The 22,862-nt window shown below is 46.3% G+C and overlaps 1 protein-coding gene across 4 annotated transcripts in view; it reads right to left on the reverse strand.

The window, feature by feature from the left end:
• LOC149327865 (uncharacterized) overlaps positions 1-22,862 on the reverse strand; it is a 465,648-nt gene that overhangs the window by 386,141 nt on the left and 56,645 nt on the right. For 3 of the 4 annotated variants that reach the window (XM_089563926.1, XM_089563922.1, XM_089563921.1), the window contains exon 2: positions 16,409-16,471. Coding sequence is in view for 2 of the 4 variants with exons in the window: in XM_089563922.1 (XP_089420048.1) it covers positions 16,409-16,471 (63 nt within the window). In the remaining 2 variants the exon portion in view is untranslated. Of the gene's footprint in view, positions 1-8,248; positions 8,613-16,408; positions 16,472-22,862 lie in introns of those variants that run through there. The other variant, XM_089563927.1, reaches the window with a different exon arrangement.

The raw sequence follows: 22,862 nt of genomic DNA on the forward strand, positions 1-22,862 counted from the left end.
TGTTACATCAAAACCGACGGAACCAGATTCATTCTCTTCTAGAAAAACACCTTCGCCAGCGTATGTCAAAAAACATCGCTACCTAAAATGCACGGAACAGCGGGAATTCAGGAGGATAAAAAAAATGGGGAGGACGGAATGGTGACCGTAAACCCCGTTTCTTTCGCACGCTCCCGTGTGTGCGGCCAAGCCTTTAAAAAAATCCAGCGAACAGTGTGGGGGCTCCGACGGCGACCCAAGTGCGTCTTGACGGACAGCTAAGCCATGTATCCTACACTGAGGCGCACCACACCCTAAGAACAAACCCTTTCTATTCAGGTCCCTGCAGAAATGAGGGGAGACGAGGAGCTCGACTATGCAAAAACCTCGCAGCGTGTTCGAGCTAGCGAGAAGGGAGTGGCCTTAGGGGAGGAAAAGGGAAAGCGGCGAAAGAAGTTGCCGCCGTCGCCTAAACAAGTCTGGCAAAAAATAGCCCCCCCCCCTCTTTCCTCCCTCTTCCCTTGACGACGACGCAACCAAAACAACAATGGGTTTGCGCCCTGGGCTGGCTGCATCATCAAGGGGCGACGAAGCGACGACTTCTTCCTCTAGCCAGCTCTTCCCCACTTACCTCTCCCCTTCTCCCGTCTCCTCTCCCGACCATCCCTATTTTTTCTCTTTCCCTTCGCGCACTCACCTTTCACTAGCCTGCCCGCGCTCCGCACGGTGCCCGCTGAGCCACCGCCCTCTCCCACGCGGCTCGCCCGCGGCGCGCGTTTTCGAAACGGCGTTTTGTTCCCGAAAAAACCAGTTTTGCGGGAACGGGCGACCGCTCGTCGTCCCGTCGGTCTAGCGTCGGCGCGCACACGCTGTGTTCCGCCTGTTCGCCGTTTCCACTATTACGTCGCAACGTGCCCTCCGAGCATTCTTTTCTTTCTCTGTTTCCGCGGGCATGTACGAAATCCCACGCAGGGCGTGTTTTTTCGGGACCGGCGCGTTTCCAGAGAGTCCCGTAGCCTCCCTTTTTTTCCCTCTTTTTCCCCGTGTTTTTGCTTCCCTCTTATTTTCGGCCGCGTTTCCCACGAGAGACGAGGCGACACACCTCGTTTACCTCTTTCTCGCCTCAAACTCATCGCAGGCGGACGCGATTCTTTTCGGGTTTTCTTCTTATTTTTTTTTGTTTGGAACCGCGGAAAGAGGACAGAAAAGGAAGAGTGAAGCTACAAACGTGAACCGGCTCGCATAACGATGCACCCTGCGAACTCTGGAAGTGGAAACAGCCATATGGCGAAGCGTGTGAAATTCCTGCAGATGTGGGCGCGTTTGCGGATGGGGTACTGAAAGGCACATTTCGCGCCGAGGCTCGCACGAAGCGTACAGATTTGGAACGCGAAGGTTACTGTCGTTTGAGGAGGAATCGTTGAGCGCAGAGCTCGGTTAACTCTCGGGGTTAACGGTCGGGTTTAAAATGAAATAAACGGGCTATGAAATATATCTGGATCAATAAAGGGCAGATCCGTTTCGAAATTCTTGGCCCATTTTTTTATTGAATCCGCTTTGAGCGCTGATGGCCGTTTCGCGGCGTTACAGAAAAAAAGCGTATGGACGAGCTTTGTTCGCCAGCGTTTAGGGTTTTGATATCTTGATGGTGTTCGTACGTACGAAGACACTGCACAGTCTGGTTGGTTTATGGGGCTTAACGTCCCGAAGCGACTCAGGCTATGAGAGACGCCGTAGTGAAGAGCTCCGGAAATTTCGACCAACTGTGGTTCTTTAACGTGCACTGACATCGCCCAGTACACGGGCCTCTAGAATTTCGCCTCCATAGAAATTCAACCGCCGCGGCCGGGATCGAACCCGCGTCTTTCGGGTTCGATCCACTGAGCCACCGCGGCGGCACTGCACAGTCTATAGTTGAACACTATTGCAACATGGGATAGTACAAACATTTTTTTCTGTGCCATTATTTAATATACTCACATTATTAAACAATTCTGAATCGAAGCGTTTCACTTGACGTCAAAGAATTTAATCCCGCTTAACGTTTCAATGACGTCAAGCAAACAACTGACGAAGGTTAAGCGTGGCACTAAGAAACTTAATGGTTAAGAGTTTCGAAAGTGCCAGAAGGCTGCGAATTTTTCCTAAGATATGCTGACCAAGCCTGTGTTCTCCTGGATATCGCATCCTCCGGCAATTTCCGTTGACTTACGAAGACGCACGAACAAAAAGCACGCGGATAGTACACACTGTAGAAAAAGCAATACACAAGTCACAGTTGCGAATTTCAAGTAAGTATTGATAAGGCATGAGTGGTAGATGGAGGGACAGGTTGGAAATGAGTCAGTCTGGACAATGATGAGTCACGGCGACGTAACGCAGCGCTTTTAAATTCCTGCAGTACAATTCATTAATCGTCACAAGAATAAAGTAAAGATACCAAAAAGAAAAGAGCACGGAAGGTAGAGGGAGGCACACAAAGTGAAGAGGATCTAACGCATTCTTAGTGCCACACTCGCAGGACCCTGAATCCGACATAGCCCGAAGAATCAGTCACAGCCGTGGCCAGCCCGGGAACGGAGTAGACGACAAGAGAATCGCGTAACGAGGCAATGCAAGAGGATAGCTGTGTCGGGGTATAAAAATGCAAATTTCGCCAGCAAAATTCGAGGCGAGCTTCACTTGGAAAGCGAGCGACCGGTTCGAACGAGAGCAGCCAACAGTTGCGGCTGCAAAGAAGGGGATGCCGGGCACTTCGCAGCGACAGACCGCACAATAGACTTCAGCTGGGAGTGCTTTAGGGCGCTAAACAGTTGACGCTCGTCAATAACAACAGAAATGGTATTATTAGGGCACACGCGGCATCAGCGGGGAACAGGAGTTCGGAGGGGGAGAAAAACGGTGAAAACAAAAAAACCTGTCCCACTAGTTTCGAGACTCCCGGCCAGAAAACCGGTCAGAGGCGTCCACACAGACATATAACGGCTCTTTTCGGAGGAGTCTTGTTGGTGTTTACAGACTTCTGAGCGGAACCGTTCATTGTGGCCTGTTTACGATGAGTCCCTTTCCATAGCTACGCGACGCGGCAGCTGCAGAGTTCTTTGTTTGGCCGGGGATATTAACTGGTGCATCCTTTTTTACCGGAAGCGATAGGTTTGGAGTCGAGGGATGGGACGTGCGTTAAGTTTTCACGTCTGAATAGAAAACCGGTTACCATACGAAGGGAAGAAATAATAAAACAGAATACGGGAAAGATGGTGGGAAACAGTTCAAGTAGCTGAGATGTAATCGAACTCATGAATTAGAAAGGTGGAGGGGGGGGGGGTGCATTTGACGAGGCAATAAGGCTCCAGCGAGTTGCCGCTGAAGGGCTGAAAGGGTGCGCACGCATGGATGCGACAGCTGTTTTTGTTTTTGTTGTTGTTGTATGTTGTTATATACATTATAGAATATTCATAACCTGTCCGGGCTCACTGGAAAGATGAGTGTGCGTCACGAAGTAAGCGGCGAATGCGCACTCTGCGAACTCTTTCTCACAGCGTCGCGGGAGTCATTTGAATACTACTGTCCAATCAATAGCCGCGCGTTTTCCAAATGTTTTTTTTTTGCGCGTTGAGTGCAGCTTGCTGCTTGCGTCTCACGCAACTTATGTCATCAATAGGTTCCGCAAAAGTGCAATGCATCCAACTGTTCTCTGATAGCGGTTTTCTTAGATTTATGAACAAACTACTTAAACGCAGTGCACTGTTAACAGCCGCATTTCCCAACATAAACGATCCCTGAATGTACGAACCTGCCTATTATGCAAAAAGAGAAGCTGGTCTTGGTTACTGGTGCAAGGGTCAAGGATTTGAAAACAACAACAAGAAAAAAAAAACAGAGAAGAGTTCAAATTCGGGCTAGAGGTACTGTCACCATTTGTCGGGCATCTGACATCTTGAGCTGTGCGTGGTTTGGCTATGCGATACAATCTAAGCCAAATGAAGCGGTCCAATCCTTGTAGGGAATGAATGATCACTACCTACCTGTATGCCACGGTATTCAGCTTCTATGCCATTCAGAATTTTCCACCAGCGGTTAACTGTACAGTACCTGAGAACGTTCACGGGCAGAAGCAATCTTGTTGTATGTCTTTCGAGAGTAACGCCAACAAAATCTCAGGTTCTTGATGAAAAGTATCACTTGGATGTAACAATACAGATCATCCTAGATAACAGGCTCTAGCCTATAGCAAAAACATAGGATGCAGCCTATGCGCATATGGCCTGTTGTTTAGCGAAAATAAAGTTTAAGCTGTCGTCCTTATTTCGAGGCACCACAAAAGGTGGAACGTGCTAACATGCTAGCAGAAAGTATTCACTAACATAACGATCTGTTTTCTTGTGGTGACATTCGCGAACTCTCCGCTTGTTATCAAAACGCTGCCTCAAAGGTCGACATTAAAAAGCGTAAGGGGGTCGAAATTGATGCGTAGTTTCAAGTTACGGCCGTCTTGTAGCGCACATTGGTTTCATAGCATTAGTATAAATGAAAGAATCCATTAGCGGCTTAAAATCAAGGCATTTACCAAAGGGGGAACAAACAGCGTTCAAATGTGCACTGGGTCCCCTCCTGTGTCCAGGCTTCACAGCAACGCTAAGGCTTTATACAGGGTGTTACACCTCAGATTTGTCACAAGTTTTAAAAATAGGCTTTTTTAGCTAGAAGAGCCCTTTTTTCAGCGTATAGCATTGTCAGCGGTGTAGTACGTCAGAATAGAACTAAGACGTGCTAACTAGCTGGCTGGTTAACTAATATTTAAAACCTAACTTTTTAACTATTGCTATCAGGTTCATTAATTATTGAGAAGCGTGTAGCCCAGCGTGTAGTAATAACCATATCGGTTTTTAGAATTTCAAAAATGCGGTTACCCTCGACGTTATGGCCCAACAAATTTTGGCTATTTTGACGAGTTATGGGCACTGAAGAGGTTTCTTTGACTGCAATCTTCTCTAAAGCGCATGTATTTTGGCGTGATGTAGCCAGAATTTATTGGGCCACAGCGCCGAGGCTAACCGCATTTTTGAAATTCTAAAAACTGATATGGCTGTTACTTACGGTGGGCTACATGCTTCTCAATAACTAAAGAGCCTAAGAGCAATAGTTCTAAAGTTAACTTTTCAATATTAGTTAGCAGCTTGCTAGTTAGCACGTCTTAGCTGTATTCTGACGTACTACACCACTGACAATGCTCTGCCGAAAAAAGCGCTCTTTTAACTCAGAAAGCCTATTTTTAAAAATTGTGTAAAGTCTTAGGTGAAACGCCCTGTAGATTTCGCTGGCACCAGTGTATGCAAACTGTTTCAACGTCACATTTTACCACCCCCCACTTCATTCAGGGGAGCAAGGCGCCGAGAGGAGGTTGAGCAGCCCTCGGCGTTGCTTCATGGTACCACCAATAACGCTGGCATGTACAAAAAGTGGTAAAACATTTATAGTTCCCCGCTTGATCAACAAGCATTGTAACCTGTTAGAGGAAATATTTTTCTACTTCCAAAAAACCTTTATCTTGAGGGCGTTGCAGGAATTCTGGTGCAAGATTAAGGTTCATCCCTTATGAAAATGGTCTATAGACAGTCTGTAGACTTCTTATTGACTCTATTGACTTCCTATAAACATTGCTTTTTGTCCATTCATAGTCTATAGACTGTCTATAGGCAGAAGTCTACTAAAAGTGTATGGCCGTAAATCTATAGATTGTCTATAGACTGTCTATGGCATTTGTATTGCCTATAGACTGTTGTCTAGGATTTGTCTATAGACAATCTATAGACTTTATAGACACTCTAAACTTTTTTTTTTGTAAGGATGGAACAGCAGTCATCATGGCACTGGTCTGAATCACGTCATCTAAGAAGACTGATGTTGCCAAATCAGTAGGCCGTGCACTCTGTCCACGTAAGGGCGGTAGCCTACCAAAACGGACTACCATAACGGCTTCCGCCAATGTAAAGTCGCTGCTGCCAATATGGCTCCCTGATCTTGTCAAGCTGCGTTCACAGCTTTTTGTCGGGGAAGCCAAACATTGTACCAATGTTAAAAGAAATAAATTTGATTTGATTTGAATTGATTAGAAAGAATAGGGAAATTGTGTGCATAGGAGTGTGGTCAGTGCGTTCGCTCCGGCCTCAATGTATTATTGAAAGTTTTTATTTCTAGCATATATTTTATTCTGACTCTTCTTTATCAAACGAGCCTGTCTCCGAATTCCCTTCCCAACATGAGAAGCGAGTGCGAAGAAATAACACATTCGCAGAAGTCTGTTCTCTTCATTACAAGGGCACTGAACACAACTCCCTCCGGGTAGTGTTCTCAGTAAAAAATTGATTTTACGGCTCGTTCTGGCTAGGGTGACGTTTGTACGATCGCAAAAGACGCACTGAGAAAATTGGATTTATATAGCCGCTCTCTCCAGTCGGTTCAAAGTAGTGACGTCATTGCCGAAAAGAACAGGTTGCCACTGTTCTTAAGTGAAAGGCGGTTAGCGTAGCCTTTGAGATCCGTGCAAAAAAAAAAAGGTGTCGGCGTACTCATTTTCCATGAGAAAACGGCCGGAAATGTCACGATATCTGCATTTCGTTTTTTGTTTTTAATTTCTAGCTTTTTGTAAAGGTGGCTTTTCGGTGAGAGTAGTTTATCTGCGATTAGGTGAACCTCTGCTCGTCGTCGGTGACGCTCTGAACAGCTTTACAGAAGTTGCTTTTTTTTTATCGCAGTTTATTCTCTGCATTTTTGTTCTTCCACCCTTATAGTTCTCTCCGAGGTAAGAACACTTACTGCCGTCTTGCGTTTATGCGTCATATTCGACAGGCATTGCAACTCCTTTACCCGCACCAGTTTTAAACTCCGCACCGAAGCCCGGGCATCTCATTATTAAAATTAAATCTCAGGCTAATGTAAAATTTTCTTCCATCTATTTGACAATTTGGGGCAATTTATAGGCACGCACTCATCACCTGTCAACAAGAAATAATTAAGGGATATCGATGTTGCCATCAATTACGAAGCAGTTCTGTACAGCGCACATTGACAGCTTGTGGTACGAAAAATCCGCAGATCACCAAATGTCGTGTCAGTCAGCCTTAATATCATCATAATCTCCTTAGTTATCAACAAGACGTTATCAAAATGTTAATCTCTCACCTTACTTTGCTCGCACTAATGTGTTCCGACCGTGCGTCGTAAAAAATCGTATCATGCCAACCATTTGCTGCAGAATGTTCTGAATGGTGTCATACTATTCAGCATTTCGTGCAGCATAAACTTACCGCTAAGTTAGAGACTAACTAGTGGCAGGGATTCGAACCGGTGACCTATAATCGGGGGCTGCGTATTATGCCAGGTTAAGGTGTCTGCCAAGACAAGTGACACTGTTACTGCGTTATTGCCTTTCCACAAAGAAAAAAAAAAAAGAAAACCGATTTTCTATTTGTCCAACGGGCTAGGCGTCACGCCGAACGGGCGATGGCGTTCCCCGGATTCTCTGGAGGCGCTGCAAGACCCTGCCACGTTCCACTCTCAAAGGCGAAGCTTAAGAATCCTCCAATTTTTATTTTGTCTTTGTGAAATGCGCATTGCACTCAAGCCGTTGTTTCTTCGAATGTTCTTTGCCTATTTTCGTTTGGTTTAGCTTCTTTTTATCTGCTGGGTTTTAATACACCCCTCCCCTCCCCCCCCCCCCCCCCTCTACCTCCCGCTCTCACACCCTACACACACGCACACACTGTAATACCACACGGCGTTATGGATACTGTAATAAGTTATAAATAAAATAGAACAGTTTTTCTCGCCTGCACTTCACAACGTGCCCCGCTGCGGTGGCTCAGTGGTTATGGTGCTCGGCTGCTGGCCCGAAAGACGCGGGTTCGATCCCGGCAGCGGCGGCTGAATTTCGACGGAGGCGAAATTCTAGAGGCCCGTGTACTGTGCGATTTCAGTGCACGTTAAAGAACCCCAGGTGGTCGAAATTTCCGGAGCCCTCCACTACGGCGTCTCTCATAGCCTGAGTTGCTTTGGGACGTTAAACCCCAATAAACCAAACCAAACCAAACCAAACCAAACCAAACCAAACCAAACCAAACCGCTTCAAAACGTGAAGGAACGCCACCTACGCTAAAAGCATATAAGGACCGGCTTGGCACAAACTATTCACCAGTATGTTGCGAAGTTGTACGTATACAAAACTAAAAGCGAGCTTGCTAAAGACGAATGAATAAGAAACAATCCTTACCGATCGGAAGTGGTGGTTTCTTTATGTAGCTTGAAGTTCGCTTCCACGAGAAAAAAGTTCCAGGAGTGTCAAAAAAACAAACAAACATAGTCACTCACAGCCCCTGCAGAGCACGAAAGTCTCCCACTATTCACAAAGACAACTGTGCGCCAGCCAGATCCGAAGCCGCAAGCCGGCAAACTGAAACAATGGAGCGGCGACGACTCGAGTAGCAAACAACGACACGTTGCTCGAGGCCCATCTGCATGCGTGTAGGGCGCGAGCGAAGAGGCGATGAAAGCCCGCGTACAGCAGTCAACAACAACAACCGCGAGTAGGCCATAAACATTAATCAAACGACAAAAAAAAAAATAGGCTGCGCTCGAAAAGCCGGAACCAACTCGCGCGCGACCACGAAAGGCGCGTATATATTTCAACGCCCTCAAGTTCTTTCCGAAAACTACAGCGAATGGAAGCAGAATTTACACGAAACAAAAAGAAGCAAAACGTGCCGCATCTCCATTCGCCGCCGAAGGAGCAGGTGGTCGTGTGGGATGTTGTCATGTTGTTCTTGCTTTTCAGTGATGCGCTTACAAAGACTCGTTCGCTTTTTACGAGTTTTGTCTTTGTTTCTTCTAGTTTTGCGCATCGTCCGCTTGAAAAGAGTGGCACGCAAAGAAGCTCAACAAAAGATTACACGCGGTAGCCTGAAAACTCGGGCCTCGCGCCGTGTACACGGAAATGTTTAAAGTCCTTCCCAAGTAACGCGCAAGCAGGAACGAAACAAAGAAAATAAAGCAGGATATAGTTAATTAATTATAATAACCACCGTGGTAAATCATGATTGAGCTCAATATAGTCAAGCAAGCTGTTCGAAACTGCGACAGAGTTCCCTTAATGTTCGACTCGGGGGTCATAGATACAAAACAGCTTTGATTTATGGGTGTTTAACGTCCCAAAGCGACTCAGACTATGAGTGACGCCGTAGTGAAGGGCCCCGGAAATTTCGCCCACCTGCGGTTACATCGCACAGTACAGGTTCCTCATGAATAATAAAACGGAGGAAGCCAATACGCTCAGCCGAAATGGTTTTGTTTATGGTGGTTTGAAATCCGAAAGCGCCTCAGGCTGTGAAGGACGTCGTAGTGAAGGGCTCCGGAAATTTCGACCAGCTGGGTTTCTTTAACGTGCAGTAACATCGCACACTACACGGGCCTCAAGAATTTCGCCTCCATCAAAATTCTACCACCACAGCCGGGATCGAACCCGCGTCTTTCGGGTCAGCAGCCGAGCGCCATAACCACTAAGCCACCGCGGCAGCCAAATACGAACGAGTCTCAATAAAGATGGCGTTCATTCCACTCCGTTGTATCTCTGTTTGGCATCAACTTGAAGCAGCTGTGAATGTGTGCTGAAACCATGCGTTTTTATTTAGGTCAACTTGCGGCTGATACTAAGCCCAAGCTTAGCACGAGAATGTAATTGATCATTATTGTCATTATCAGTCCTCATCCAGGTTTGTATAAGCTTCCGGGCTAATTGGATTAGCGTATTAACGCGTCCAAACTCAAACGCCGCTTCCTTATGACATTAAAAAGCTCGAAAAAAAGAAAATGAATCAAAGCTCTCCGCCCTTTTCATCGCAAGAACACGCGCGTTCTACTAAAAACTCGAAACAAGGCAGGGCTCGAGAAAAAAAAAAGAAATCGCGAAAGTAACAAAGTGACCGGTAAACGCATTGTAAGTCGGCTGGCTGCGTAGAGCCGGCGGCAACATACCGACCGTCTAGCCGACTCCCAGACGGCAGACATTGTAAACAACTAGACGGGCAAGGTTATTCCTATGTTCGCATCTGTTGTCAGAGGCTATGATGCGTTGCACCTGCTTCTGGGAAACGACAGGCGAGAGAACGAAGAGAAGAAGCCACGCACGTAAACCAGCGAGAAAGAAAAGCAGCTGTGTATTCAATATATACTATATACCCGGACGGCTGAAGGCGTGCGCGAAAACATTTCCGCAGAAAAAGGTCGTCAGGTTAGGTCTGTTCACATCGCTCGCGTGGTTCGTATTTCGACCGACTACGACGAAGCTGAGAAAGCAGAATATTTGTTCGCAACGTGGCAGTAGATTCGAAATTAAATATTACTTAGTATCGCGACACTGATGAGCGATTTAGAACTACTTCAATGAGTCCCTTGTTTCTGCGATATCACAAAACGAACCGACGAGAAGTAATCAAGAAACACAAGTAAAAAAAATATCGAATCACTCTGCTCACTAAGATGTCCTTAAGACGAGTGTTGACAGTTATTGAATTTGTGAAATGTCACGCGTCTGTAACAGCAGCGCGCGGTGCCGCGAATTGCAACGCTTCCACAAAAGAACGGAGTAACACACAGCAAAATGGTGACTCCTACTAGACCGTTGTGCCAAAGGCGGTGCGGGAAGGACATTTATTAATCTTATTTACTTTTCATATCCTACTTAACGAATGCACATGCCAGACAAATATGGTCTCAAAAAGCTGCCATTTGGTTCACAGACGAAGACCCTGACGTGCGTCCTAAACATATGAAAAGTTAACCCCGGAACGCAAGGTAAAGTCACGTGACCTGCGGCTTGAAATGTACTCGTATGTATACTTCTCACGCACACATATTCCGACATGGCTCGCAAACTACGCGATGCTGTCCTTCAAACTAGTTGTCGCTTGTTACGTGCAATGCGCATGCAAGTAGACATATCGTGAATTACTCTTGGATGGTTGTACGTCACGTTTCCAAGCACTAAATCCTTTAGAGAGGCTCATAACAAGAACCAAGCCTGCTTAGGATCACACATTGGGAGCCCTGTGACATATGATTACTGCCTTCGGTCGCTAACGAATGCTTGCGGTTTCTCTATACTATACTATACTATACTATACTATACTATACTATACTATACTATGCTATACTATACTATACGATACTATACTATACTATACTATACTATACTATACTATACTATACTATACTATACTATACTCTTTATTATTTATTTATTATTGATAACCTCAGGGCCAAAGACGTTTAAGAGGGAAGTGGTTGTAAATGATTACAAAGAGAACAAAAACAAAAATTCAACATGCAAACTTTATGTTCCTGGTTATAGAATTCGGTAAAAGAAGTAAGCATAAGTTGTAAGCGCAAGGTAACAGAACAAACAAAGGTAACTAGGGTAAACAAAGGTAATGAGGAATAATCAGTGCATTTGTTGTGTGCCTTAATATACAATGTTAGCTAAACTGTTATGAAAGCGCAGGTTGTCTTGAATGCTGGCCATAGTATAGTATAGTATAGTATAGTATAGTATAGTATAGTATAGTATAGTATAGTATAGTATAGTATAGTATAGTATAGTATAGTATAGTATAGTATAGTACAGTATAGTAGAGCATAGTATAGTATAGTATAGTATAGTATAGTATAGTATAGTATAGTATAGTATAGTATAGTATAGTATGGCATGGTAAGGTATGGTATGGTATACTACCGTACCATACTGTCCATACTATAGTCTATACACAACCAATGCAGTTCAGAAAACGGCCTATGAATGCCATCGGAAATCCTATTAAATAAATAAAAAAGGCACTAAAGCATGCACCTAACTTTTATGACATTGTCTAGAGTGCTGCTCACTGAAACGATCTGCAGTACAACGGTCTAGATGCTAAACAAAGGATCTGAAAAAACTGAGCGATTCGACAGATCACCTTGCCTTGTGGTTCTGTTTTTGACTACGGTTTCCGTATTCTCGATGAAAACCTGCAGATTGCGCATACTGCATTGGTAAGAGCCCTTCGGATAGTTTCAAATAAGCGACAGTATTATAGACCTAAAACAAAGGCTGATAAAGGTAGGGATAAAAAGAACTGCGCTGTGAATTAACTAACGTATCAAGGAAAAACTATTCATGCTTTATTTAATTCTATCCCCTGCTACAATAGTACAGAGATAACGTGCACAAGAATAGGAAATTTAAAACGCATCCGTGACTGATGTCTCAGTACACCACACAATTCTTTTTAACTCAGTTCTTTTAACAGCGCTTGCTTATGAGAGGCACAAAGAGCAAAGCAAGCATTCATTCTCGTCTCGCAGTAGTACTCGGTTAAAGCAAAGCGAGACAAATTCATCAGTGATGTGAAAAAAAAAAAAAAATGCCGGCATTCTAAAGCATTCCATTATCCGCAAGTAGAAGCACACTGGGAACTTGTACAAAAAAAAATGATTTGAAGAATATAAAAATTATCAAGCGCTCCGCTGAGACTAAGGCGTCGGTCTACTAGCCCCAGTTATAAATGCTACTGATGTAAATGTACAAAATCGCCCAAACCTGTAGTGATAAAACCAAATAAAAAAATGAGAAGGAAGGAGAACTGTTGAGAGCGTAACCATGTAAGGGTTCTCACTTGAAATCGAATAGGATTGCTGTGTTCGCATTCACGGTCGTGTTCAAACAAAAGTGCCCATCTTTGAACCCGAACACGATCGCTACTCGGTCGATCACAGACCTTTCCTTGCAGCAACCATACACGTGCGAACCGCATTATAGTTATTGCTCTGCAAGCTGCACCCTACATTGCGAGTATTGGCTCACTTATCTGTCCACTTCGAATTAAATATCTGAAGGTTCCGTTAAATTAGCATTATTCTACGGATGAGAAGGCTGGAAATCCATAGCGCGCCCGCTACAATGGAGCGCTAACGGTGACGTCGAAAATAAACTTGCGAGACTACAAAACACGCCTTGAGGCCGGAAGTTACTAACAATGGTTCTAATGTCACGAATACTGATTTCAAGATGCATATGCTGTGTTTGAACTTTGTAGTACAAGATGAGAAACTAAGACTTGAGCGGTGCAAGCTATAAAATAAATGTGAGCTATTGTTACAAAATGTCACAAAAAAGAAAATACGCAAAGCCTGACCCACCTGAAGAAGATCCCAGAGATCGCCGAACGACCTGCAGTGGATTAAAAGTCCAGGGAGAATCACACACACTGTCCGTAGCGTCCATCACAGCTATGGCTATGGCGTCGTGCAGAAACGGAAGCCGTCAGTCTTTCAGCGGGTCGTTTCCATCGAAATCACCGTGCAGCCATCGCCACGAAGCTTAGTTGCGTACAAAAGGCCGAGGCGGTGCTGCATTTCTTCTCAGTTGAACGTCGAGAGGTATTGTCACGATTCAGGCCCATGCAGCTAGACGGGGCGCCTAAAGCAGTACAACGCCCTGCTACTGGCGTTGTACCCCGAGCGTGCATTCGAGTGAACAGAGACAGTGGGCTCTAACCGTTTTCCATGAGAACCAACGCAGAAAAAATGGACAAGACCATAGCGTACAAGTTCCATATCTTCATAATGCCCTCACGGTTTTAGTTCGAAGGGAAGAAAAGCTTATAGTGGCGTCGAAGGTTAATACAGCAGAGATATCATTATGAATGCAGAAGCAGATCTTCGAAACGAAATCCATTACGAGAGGTCACTAGCTAATTAGGACCGCTGTACTCACTGTAAATACTCCCCTCGCACGCAGCAAGCCAATTCGCTTATATTTGATCGCTCCAGGCACAAATGTAGCCATCGGAAATGCAGAAAACGAAGTAGCAAATAAAAGAAGCCAGTTGAGGCTGAAGGTGGATACCTTAAGGGCAGAGACATGCTCAGCTTAAGTCGTGCAAATCGCAATCTCTCCTTCGCCTCGCGAACGACGTCTGAAGGGCTCTGAACTGAGGTTCGCATGCAAAGGCGACATGCGACACGAAGGTAAGGACGTCCGCACAGCGGTGAACGGCAGATGCGCGCACGTAACGTCAGCCACTTCTTGAATGTGCGGCCAGGTAGCTACAAGTTGCCACGAATGCCGCGGGAGGGCACTACAGTCGCCGAATCAGATGAAGGCAATGGCCGTCCCTCTTTCCCTTTTCACATTCCTACACCGTGCTACCCCCTTCTTTCTCCTCGCCTCGCCCAAAAGAAGGTGCCTCTTTCAGACGTAAGCGCCGAGGCAAGTTATTGCCCCTGTCAGGTGAGACTTTCCCCTTTCTTCGTCGCCGTTATACCTCGTCATGGGAAGAAAGGGCGGAATGTTTCCCTATTCCTCCTTTCCTAAACTCCGCCTCCTCCGCTGTGGTTCCCCTTAATTCCCAAACCGCCTTTTCTCAGACATGAACGACTCCCGCTTCTGTTCGTCTGCCTTTGCTCATTCCCTTCTTTTTGTTGTTGATGGTCTAGGTTCCTCTTTTTTTTCTTCTTTATTGCCCTTAAGCCGAGTCTTTTCCTCCCTATTTCGTGTCAACCGTGACGTCATGGTTGAACGGTCCAGTACTCGGTCGTTTCCGTGATGTCCAATTTTGCTCGTGCCTATGTTAATTTCTTTTAGACAACCGCTTTATTTTTTTATTTGACACCCTTTTTTTCTGGCTAAACTTTGGTCTCTGACAGGAAACAGATAAATGACTTAGAGGCAAAAATAAAACACAAAAAAGGAAAAAGCAACGCGTGCGCGCAAGTCCACTAGCTCGAAAGACGACTAGCACTTTTCAGTATGCGTACTGCGATGTAAAGCACTCGTTCCGAGAAATCAGGACTTCGAAGCGGAAATTTCAGCATGCCATCGACACCGGCCAGTGACACAACCGGTATCGTGATTTTCACGCTATTCGCTTTGCCGCCATTTCTTTACAGCCTTGCTATAGCATGGAGCCCACCCTCACGCTTGAATTATTCATGCGTTCCTAGTTAGTATACAAAGCAGAAAACGCATTCACTAAAGTGCGTTTCAACGGCGACAGAATTCATGTCCGTGCGTGCGCTGTGTGGGCAAGGCTGCGCGCTTGTGTTCGGAAACCGTTGCTAAACGATGCTTTTTATGCGAAGCATACTACTTTAGCTACCACTTCAGACCTTCACCGTGGTTATGCGCCTCCAAATCACGTGATACATGACGTCACACCACGTGACACGATGACGTCACGGCAGTGGAGAAACGGGGGCCCACCTCGCGCCGTCGCTGTGGTTGTGCGCCTCCAAATTACGTGACACGATGATGCCACACCACGTGACACGATGACGTCACGACAGTGGAGAAACGGGGGCCCACCTCGCGCCGTCGCTGTGGTTGTGCGCCTCCAAATTACGCGACACGATGATGCTTCGCATTCTCCAGGCTTAACCAAGTTAAGCCTCAGCCATTTTTTTGTAAGTTATAACACACACGGACACACAACACACGCAAGCAGGTATAGATACGATTAGTTACATATGAACAAAAATACACTTATGGGGTTACCACCCAATGGCCACTGAAACTCCCATGAACGTCCTTAGAATGTTTTGGACGTCCTGCGGACGTTCAGGATGTCTGCAGAACTTCCAAGGAAGGTTCAGTGCCCATCGGGTTGCAAAGGCTTAAGAAGCAGCGTCAAGCAGATGGAAGCGGTAGCACCCATTCTGAACACACTCCCCCCCCGCCCAAACAAAGAAACGTATTTAACGCAGACGGAACAATTATAGAGGGAAGTATACAAATAAAAAACTGCTTTTTTTACTTTGTTATAAGTGTGAAGCGCAAAAGTGACGTAAACATTTCGTGAGGTATTTCGTTTACGGCCTGCAGAATGATTATAATGAGCAAACCAGTTCACACACCGCAGCTGCGCACGCACGCACACCCACACGTGCACGCAAACACACACACACGCACACACACACACACGCACACACACACGTCAGTCGCTGTAACTATAGTGATAATATTGGGGCTACCGGATGACCCGACGCAGTACGTCCCTACGGTCCGAACGACGCGGTGACTGAACAAGTTGGTTGAATAGGGCAGGGTAGCACCGGCTGAGAGATTTTTGCGTGTACAGTATTTTGAAGATGCGGAGAACAACACCATGGCGGGAGATCAATTTTTCCCATTTTTGGGAGATGAATCCGTGTATTTTCAGACCACAAATGCGTCGCTTTATTTTTTTTTTGTCCAGCGGTAGTGGAAATAGGAACGGATGCGAAATAAATTAAACGACAACTTTCACAATGCGTGCGAACAACACATATCCAGGCGTGGTTTTAACTCAAGACATGGTGTTATCTAGTAGCCCTCCCCCACAGGTGATCCCTCTGAACTCACCTGCTTACGTCTGCGATGCGAAGGGCCAGTCGTCAGCCATGGCGAAGCTCTCTTGGTGTTTCCCTGCGAAAGAACGAGTAATAAAAGTGAGACAGGAAACAGACGCACCACGCTAATCGCTCACAGGCGGGCACTTGAACACACAAGAGCAAGAACTACTCTCAGGCAGCTCCAAACGCACACAATCCCATGCCCCGCAATACTAGCCGGAATTCATCCAGCTATATACTATGCAGAATGGAAAAGCTGCGGAGAGTATGCTAACCTCAAACACATCATGTGGGCCTGCAGTAAGAACCCTTTGAGCGGAATAACCACAGAGGAGCAGTGGGAGACCGCGCTGCGCAGCTCGGAACTGTGGCAGCAAAAGTTGCTCACAGAGGAGCAGTGGGAGACCGCGCTGCGCAGCTCGGAACTGTGGCAGCAAAAGTTGCTCACAGAGAGAGCTGACCAGGTCGCCGAGATCCAAGAGATCAAGGCAACCAGGCGACAGTAGTCCACCTGCGCCAGAAGGGAGCCTCAAAGACTCTATAAATAAAGTTTATTCTCTCTCTCTGTCTCTTTCTTGAGTACGGTCAGCAAGACGCGGGCAAAAATTTCTAGGACGCTTAAGCTTCGCCTTAACGCGACAGCGTCTTGCAGCGCTGTCAGGGAGTCCAGGGAACGCAGCTCCCGATTATAGGTCGCCGGTTCGAATCCCTGCCACGAGTTGGGCTCTAACTTAACAGTAAGTTTATGCTGCACGAAATGCTGAATCGTATGACCCCATCCGGAACATTCTGCGGCTAACGGTTGGCATGGTAACGATTTTTTCCTACGAGCGATGCTGACAACTATACTACGACGCCGACGGCTTTTCGACCAAACGAGCTGTATAAGCTGTCGCGTAAAACTTGGAGGACACTTAAGTTCACCTTAAGAGTATGACGCGATGGCAGTAAATTTTCCCTTCAGTGGCTTTCTCGGACATGGAAACGCTTGTTACCATCAAAAACTGGTTAGTTACACATGATAGTACATATGAAAGAAGCCAACAGCCACAGAAACCAAGGGGCACAGGGGATTTTTAATTTATTTATTTATATCGTGGTGTTGATCAATTTATCAACACCACAATATAAATAAATAAATTAAAAATCCCCTGTGCCCCTTGGTTTCTGTGGCTGTTGGCTTCTTTCATATTTATAACGAGCCCCTCATGCCCCTTCGCTTGTTTGCTTAATGATAGTACATAGTAATTGGTAACACTAATTAGTGACACCAATTAACTAAGTGTTCCTCTAATGCAATTCGCAAAGTGTACGATGTAAGGTGCTTGTACACACCCTCCATTTATCCCACTCCACTGAACGAGTGTTCCTCATTGCTCATTGGTATGAGAGAAAAAAAGAAACGTTCCTCATTGGTGTAGAGCAGTGTGGCCATCTGTCTATCCAAAGAGCAGCGGTTCGATGCTACTTGAGCGTACTCTTTTCTTTACAGCGAAGGTGCTTTCAACGTCACTGACCTCTCGACCAATCAGCACTTCCCAGTCACTACGACGTCGGCATTGGGCTTTCCTCCGAACCGGGGCTTTAACGCTAATTGCCCATAAGTTGACGCGATGTCTGGCATTCAGTGGGCGTACCTCAAGATAAAAGAGCGCGTGGTTCACTAAAGTACTCGGTTATTGTTGGATTACGATTACATAACACCGCTCGCAATGAAGTGGCAAGTTAACGAAGATGACATCCATGGGTTCAGTAAACGAATCCTGGCACACCTGCCGACGAGAGTGAGGCTGCATTGAAAGGGAAGGTGGCAAAGAATGGATGCCTGATGCGTATAGTTCTGGTGAGGCTTTATTGCAGGAAAAAGAAAAAAAAAGACAAGAGAAGAAAGTAGGAAGTTGCTTTCTGCAGTGTCGACGATAACGGTGGTGATTAGGCAGACTGGAGAAATGAAATGAAAGAGGTCAAGGACAGGCAGAAAGGATAAAGGGAGAGAGGTACAATATATATAGGTATCTATTTACACTATGACATATGTACAGGGCCCCGCCGCGGTGGCTCAGTGGTTACGGCGCTCGGCTGCTGACCCGAAAGACCCGGGTTCGATCCCAGCCGCGGTGGCCGAATTTCGATGGAGGCGAAATTCTAGAGGCCCGTGTGCTGTGCGATGTCAGTGCACGTTAAAGAACCCCAGGCGGCCGAAATTTCCGGAGCCCTTCACTACGGCGTCCCTCATAGCCTGAGTTGCTTTGGGAGGTTAAACCCCAATAACCAATAACCAATATGTACAGGTCGGGGAGGAAAAGGACAGAGTTGTGGAAACTGGTTGTGTGGCTGTCGAGAGGTCCTTTGCGAAAACCATACTTAGTAGTTGAGGGAAAGGTTTGGTTTATGTGTATTTAATGTCGCCAAGCGACTCAGGCTATGAGGGCCGCCGTAGTGAAGGGCTCCGGAAACTTCGACCACCTGTGGTTCTTTAAAGTGCACTGACTCCGTAGAGTACATGTGCCTCTAGAATTTCCCCTCCATCGAAATTCGACCGCCGCGGCTGGGTTCGAACCCGCGTCTTTCCGGCCAGCAGCCGGGTGCCATAACCACTGAGCCACAGAGGCGGCTCTAGTTGAGGAAAAATCCGTTGTAGTAAAGGGTCCCGTACAGGGACGCATTTTTTTCTTCAAATTACGAAGTTTCTGAGCAAGCTGTCTATCATTCCTTTGTAGCCGTATGGCTGCGCTTGGGTGGATACTAATGAATATTTAGTCTCTAATTACAAATATACTCCACCTTGGGGGACTTCCCCTAAACATATGACCAAAGATAGTTTAGGTGTTCGTATGTTAAAAATGTTTACTAGCGCAGTTTTCCTCTCAGTAAATGCCTTAAGTTTTGAAGAACGCGTCTATTTGAAAAACTCTTCTTGAGCGTTTTTATTTTGTGTATTAAATGAATTATTTCCCGGATAACCCATGAATTTTTACTGCGCACATTCTAAGTCTTAGTCGGAACAAAGTGTTCTATGCGAAACTTGCCAAAACATTTACATTTTCTTCACAGATTATTAACACCATTTGCAGAAAAGTTATACACGGCCAATTCGAGGTAATCAAGAACCGACTCATTGTAAGCCGAGGTAAAAGCCTTGACACTCTTCGTGTTTCGAGTATTCGAAACGTATTATGCATATAAAAGCTACTAGCTTATGATCTGACATACCATATTCGACTATAACATTAACATCGCAGAGTGATCTGATATGAAAAAAAGGTCTAATAAAGATGATTATGTTTCCTGCACTCTATATGGATTATAACAGCTTGAACATCGGAAGTCAGCATGATATAAGAGTCAATGTTTTTCACGGAGTGAACTGGACGGTATGTTTGGCCAAACAGTGCCAGGTAAGTTGAAGCCACGGGCTAGTGTTATACAACTTTTACTCTCGCGGCGGTGGCTCAGTGGTTATGGTGCTCGTCTGCTGACCCGAAAGACGCGGGTTCGATCCCGGCCGCGGCGGTTGAATTTCTTTGGAGGAGAAATTCGAGGCCCGTGTACTGTGCGATGTCAGTGCACGTTAAAGAACCCCAGGTGGTCGTAATTTCCGGAGCCCTCCACTACGGCGTCTCTCATAGCCTTAGTCGCTTTGGGACGTTAAACCCCATAAACCAAACCAAACCATCCTTACGAAATATCCATGCATGCATTTTGGTGAAGGAACGAATCGTCGCAGCAAGCGGTCGGTATGCTGCAAACAGTGTGAATGAGTCTCCATGACAATTTATCCAGAGGCACAGACTTTCATGATCACGCACTAATTCTGATAACAACGATTGTACACCAGTGCATAGGATAACAGAGGCAAAATCTAATAGTGAACAACTAACCTGCGCGAGTGAAAATTCCTCGGCATTAGTTATTCATACATGTCTTGGAGAAACGTGTAAAATTATGAAAGCAAAAGTATAATAACGGAATGTTGAATATGGTAGCCAAAAACAATGAAGGCATCACGCAATGAAAAAGAAAGTTTTCCGCTCAGTACAGGGGAAAGATCCAACAGAACCGGTCACAGAGGTTCTGATTATAACTCTCCACTCGGCCCCAATGCTTCGAAAGCCAAGAAAGTCAATTTGCAATAATGAAACATGTGGGGGGGCTAGTTGGTGATGTATTTGCTTTTCTTGAAATTTTCCATCCTGTCATGTCTTTCTCTGTATTCGTCTAAATATGTAGGGCTGTTTAAATTTCAATTCCTAAGTCGCAAAATCTGTTTCCTTACTTGAGGTACTTCCGTAAATTTTACCAGGTTCTCATTACATCGCATCTCCATTATATTTAACAGATCTTCATTCTTCCCATTATATAATCACATCGGTCCCCCTCTAACCGCCTCTATGGAGGCAAGCGACGTTGTCTGGGTTATCTCAACAGGTCAGTAGTACTGCAACAGGAAAAGGAGGACCAAGCAGAACTCATTCTTAGCTTTATGGGAAAGAAGAAAATGAACAAGATAAAGAGCAGCAGTACCGACGAACGCCACCAGGGGCAACAAGCTTGTCCATAAACACGTACAAAAAGAAGAATAAAAATAATATAAAGGAATAGTCGGGAGACATCGTCGAAAGATGCGACGCAACGGGAGTGGAACATCCATTGTATACCTCTTCCGATTCCGAGCAGCAAAAGAATGAAGGGCAAAGTAGCACCAGCGCACGACATTTAATGGTGAGGAACGGTATACATTCACACTAAGCCTCAACCATCACTTTTAAGCTCAGAAAACCAAGCTGCACAGACAGATGAAACACGCTTAGCTCGCATTTTGAAATCTTCGGAGCAGAGCGAGCGAAGGGAAAATAAAATGCCTAGGGATAGGGGAAAGATGGAGCGACCGAGAAAGAAAGAAAGCAAGATGACGAAAGGTTGAGCCGAACAGCAGGTCGCGTTCCAAACTGCCTCCCCTTCGCTGGCCAGGCATCTGGCGGCGGCGAGATGTGCTATGCAAATCGGCCAAGGCGTGTACCTCGATTCGCCGATCCAATCGAAATGCCTCCGCCGCCAGCTTCGAGCTGCGCCGAATAAATAGAGGCGACGACGACGACGGCTGGTGACACAAAAGTAAAACACAAAACTTCCACCGTGTGTGTGTGCGCCGACTCGCTGGGAAAACAAAAACAACAACGCGAAAAGGAAGAGTGTACGCTTCGGTGGTAGAAAGAAAAGGAAAGAAAGAAAGGAACAAAGCTTAGGACAGGAGATCGAAAGAAAGAAAAAAGGGCGAGGAAAAATGGTTTCGAAGAGGCAGCTTTTTTTCTTCCGCCAATCGCGACGCCTCGGAACAAAACAAGATGGCGCGCCTGGACCAATGAGAATGACGCGTTCCCCCTTCCTTCCCCCACAACCCCTGCTTTGAAGCGACCAATCGGCGTCGTTGCTTTCCGTTCCACCAAGCGTGCGCCGCCGGAGAAGAGAGGCGAAGAGGGTAAGTATAAAAGAAGAGGCGGTAATAAGGCAGCAGCCCCGTGTGTGTGTGTGTGCCGGCGAGCGAGCGAACGCCGGCGCACCGCGAGAAATAAACAACGACCAAAGCCCCCCCGTCGCTCCGCCGCCGCCGCCAAACCCTCTTTCTCGAAAAAAAAAGAGAGAAAAGTAAAATTGAAGCGGGCGTAGCGGACGACGTTGGCGCAAGCGCAGACGCCGCCGTCGACGTCGAATGCCGCGCGCCTGGCGCCCGCAGGAAACAACAACGTCCTTTCCCCAAAACGGGAAGAAAAAGTGAAGGCATTCGCGGGGAGTGGAGGGAACGAGAGAGGGAGAGAAAGGACCTTTCACCCCCTTTCCACCCTTCTCTGGCCAGATTCCCAGCAACGCCTGTTTCGCAAACTATGTGCCCACCGCACTTCCCTCGATTTCCTTTGCAAACCGCCGGCGCCTGCAGTAAGCAACGGCCTCCTTTCCCGAAAAGGGAGAATGGAGTGCAAGTGCGTTCCAGACAGGAAAGAAGGAACGAGGCTTGTTTCTTGCCCCTCGCCCACTCTTCTTGTCAGGTCTGCTGCCACTTCGTGAGATATCGCTCTTGTTGGCGTTGTCGATGCCCGTAGGAAACAACGGCCTTTCTCGAAAACGAAAGGAGAAGCAGGGAGGTTGAGCGCGGGAGCGACAGAACAATTCCTCTCCTCCTCGCCCCTCAGCAACGCCTGTTCAATCTGCTTTCATATATTCCTCGCTGTTTAACGCAATATGCCAGCGTCGACGGCAACCAACAACGCCCTTTCCCGAAAAAGTAGCGAAAGTTAACGTGGTCGGAGCGTGGGAAAGGGAACGGCCTTTCTCGCCATTCCCTTTTTTCCCGGCGCCAAGCAACCAGCAACGTATGTACCGTAAGCTATTGCAATCCGCTCGCTCCTCTTAACAAGCAATCCCTCCACTTCATCTATTCTTTTCGTTTAGAAACTAATATATACTTC

The sequence above is a fragment of the Amblyomma mixtum genome, chromosome 10 (genome assembly GCF_055824585.1).
Source record: "Amblyomma mixtum isolate Tamu chromosome 10, ASM5582458v1, whole genome shotgun sequence".
In the NCBI taxonomy this organism is placed as follows: Eukaryota; Metazoa; Arthropoda; class Arachnida; order Ixodida; family Ixodidae; genus Amblyomma; species Amblyomma mixtum.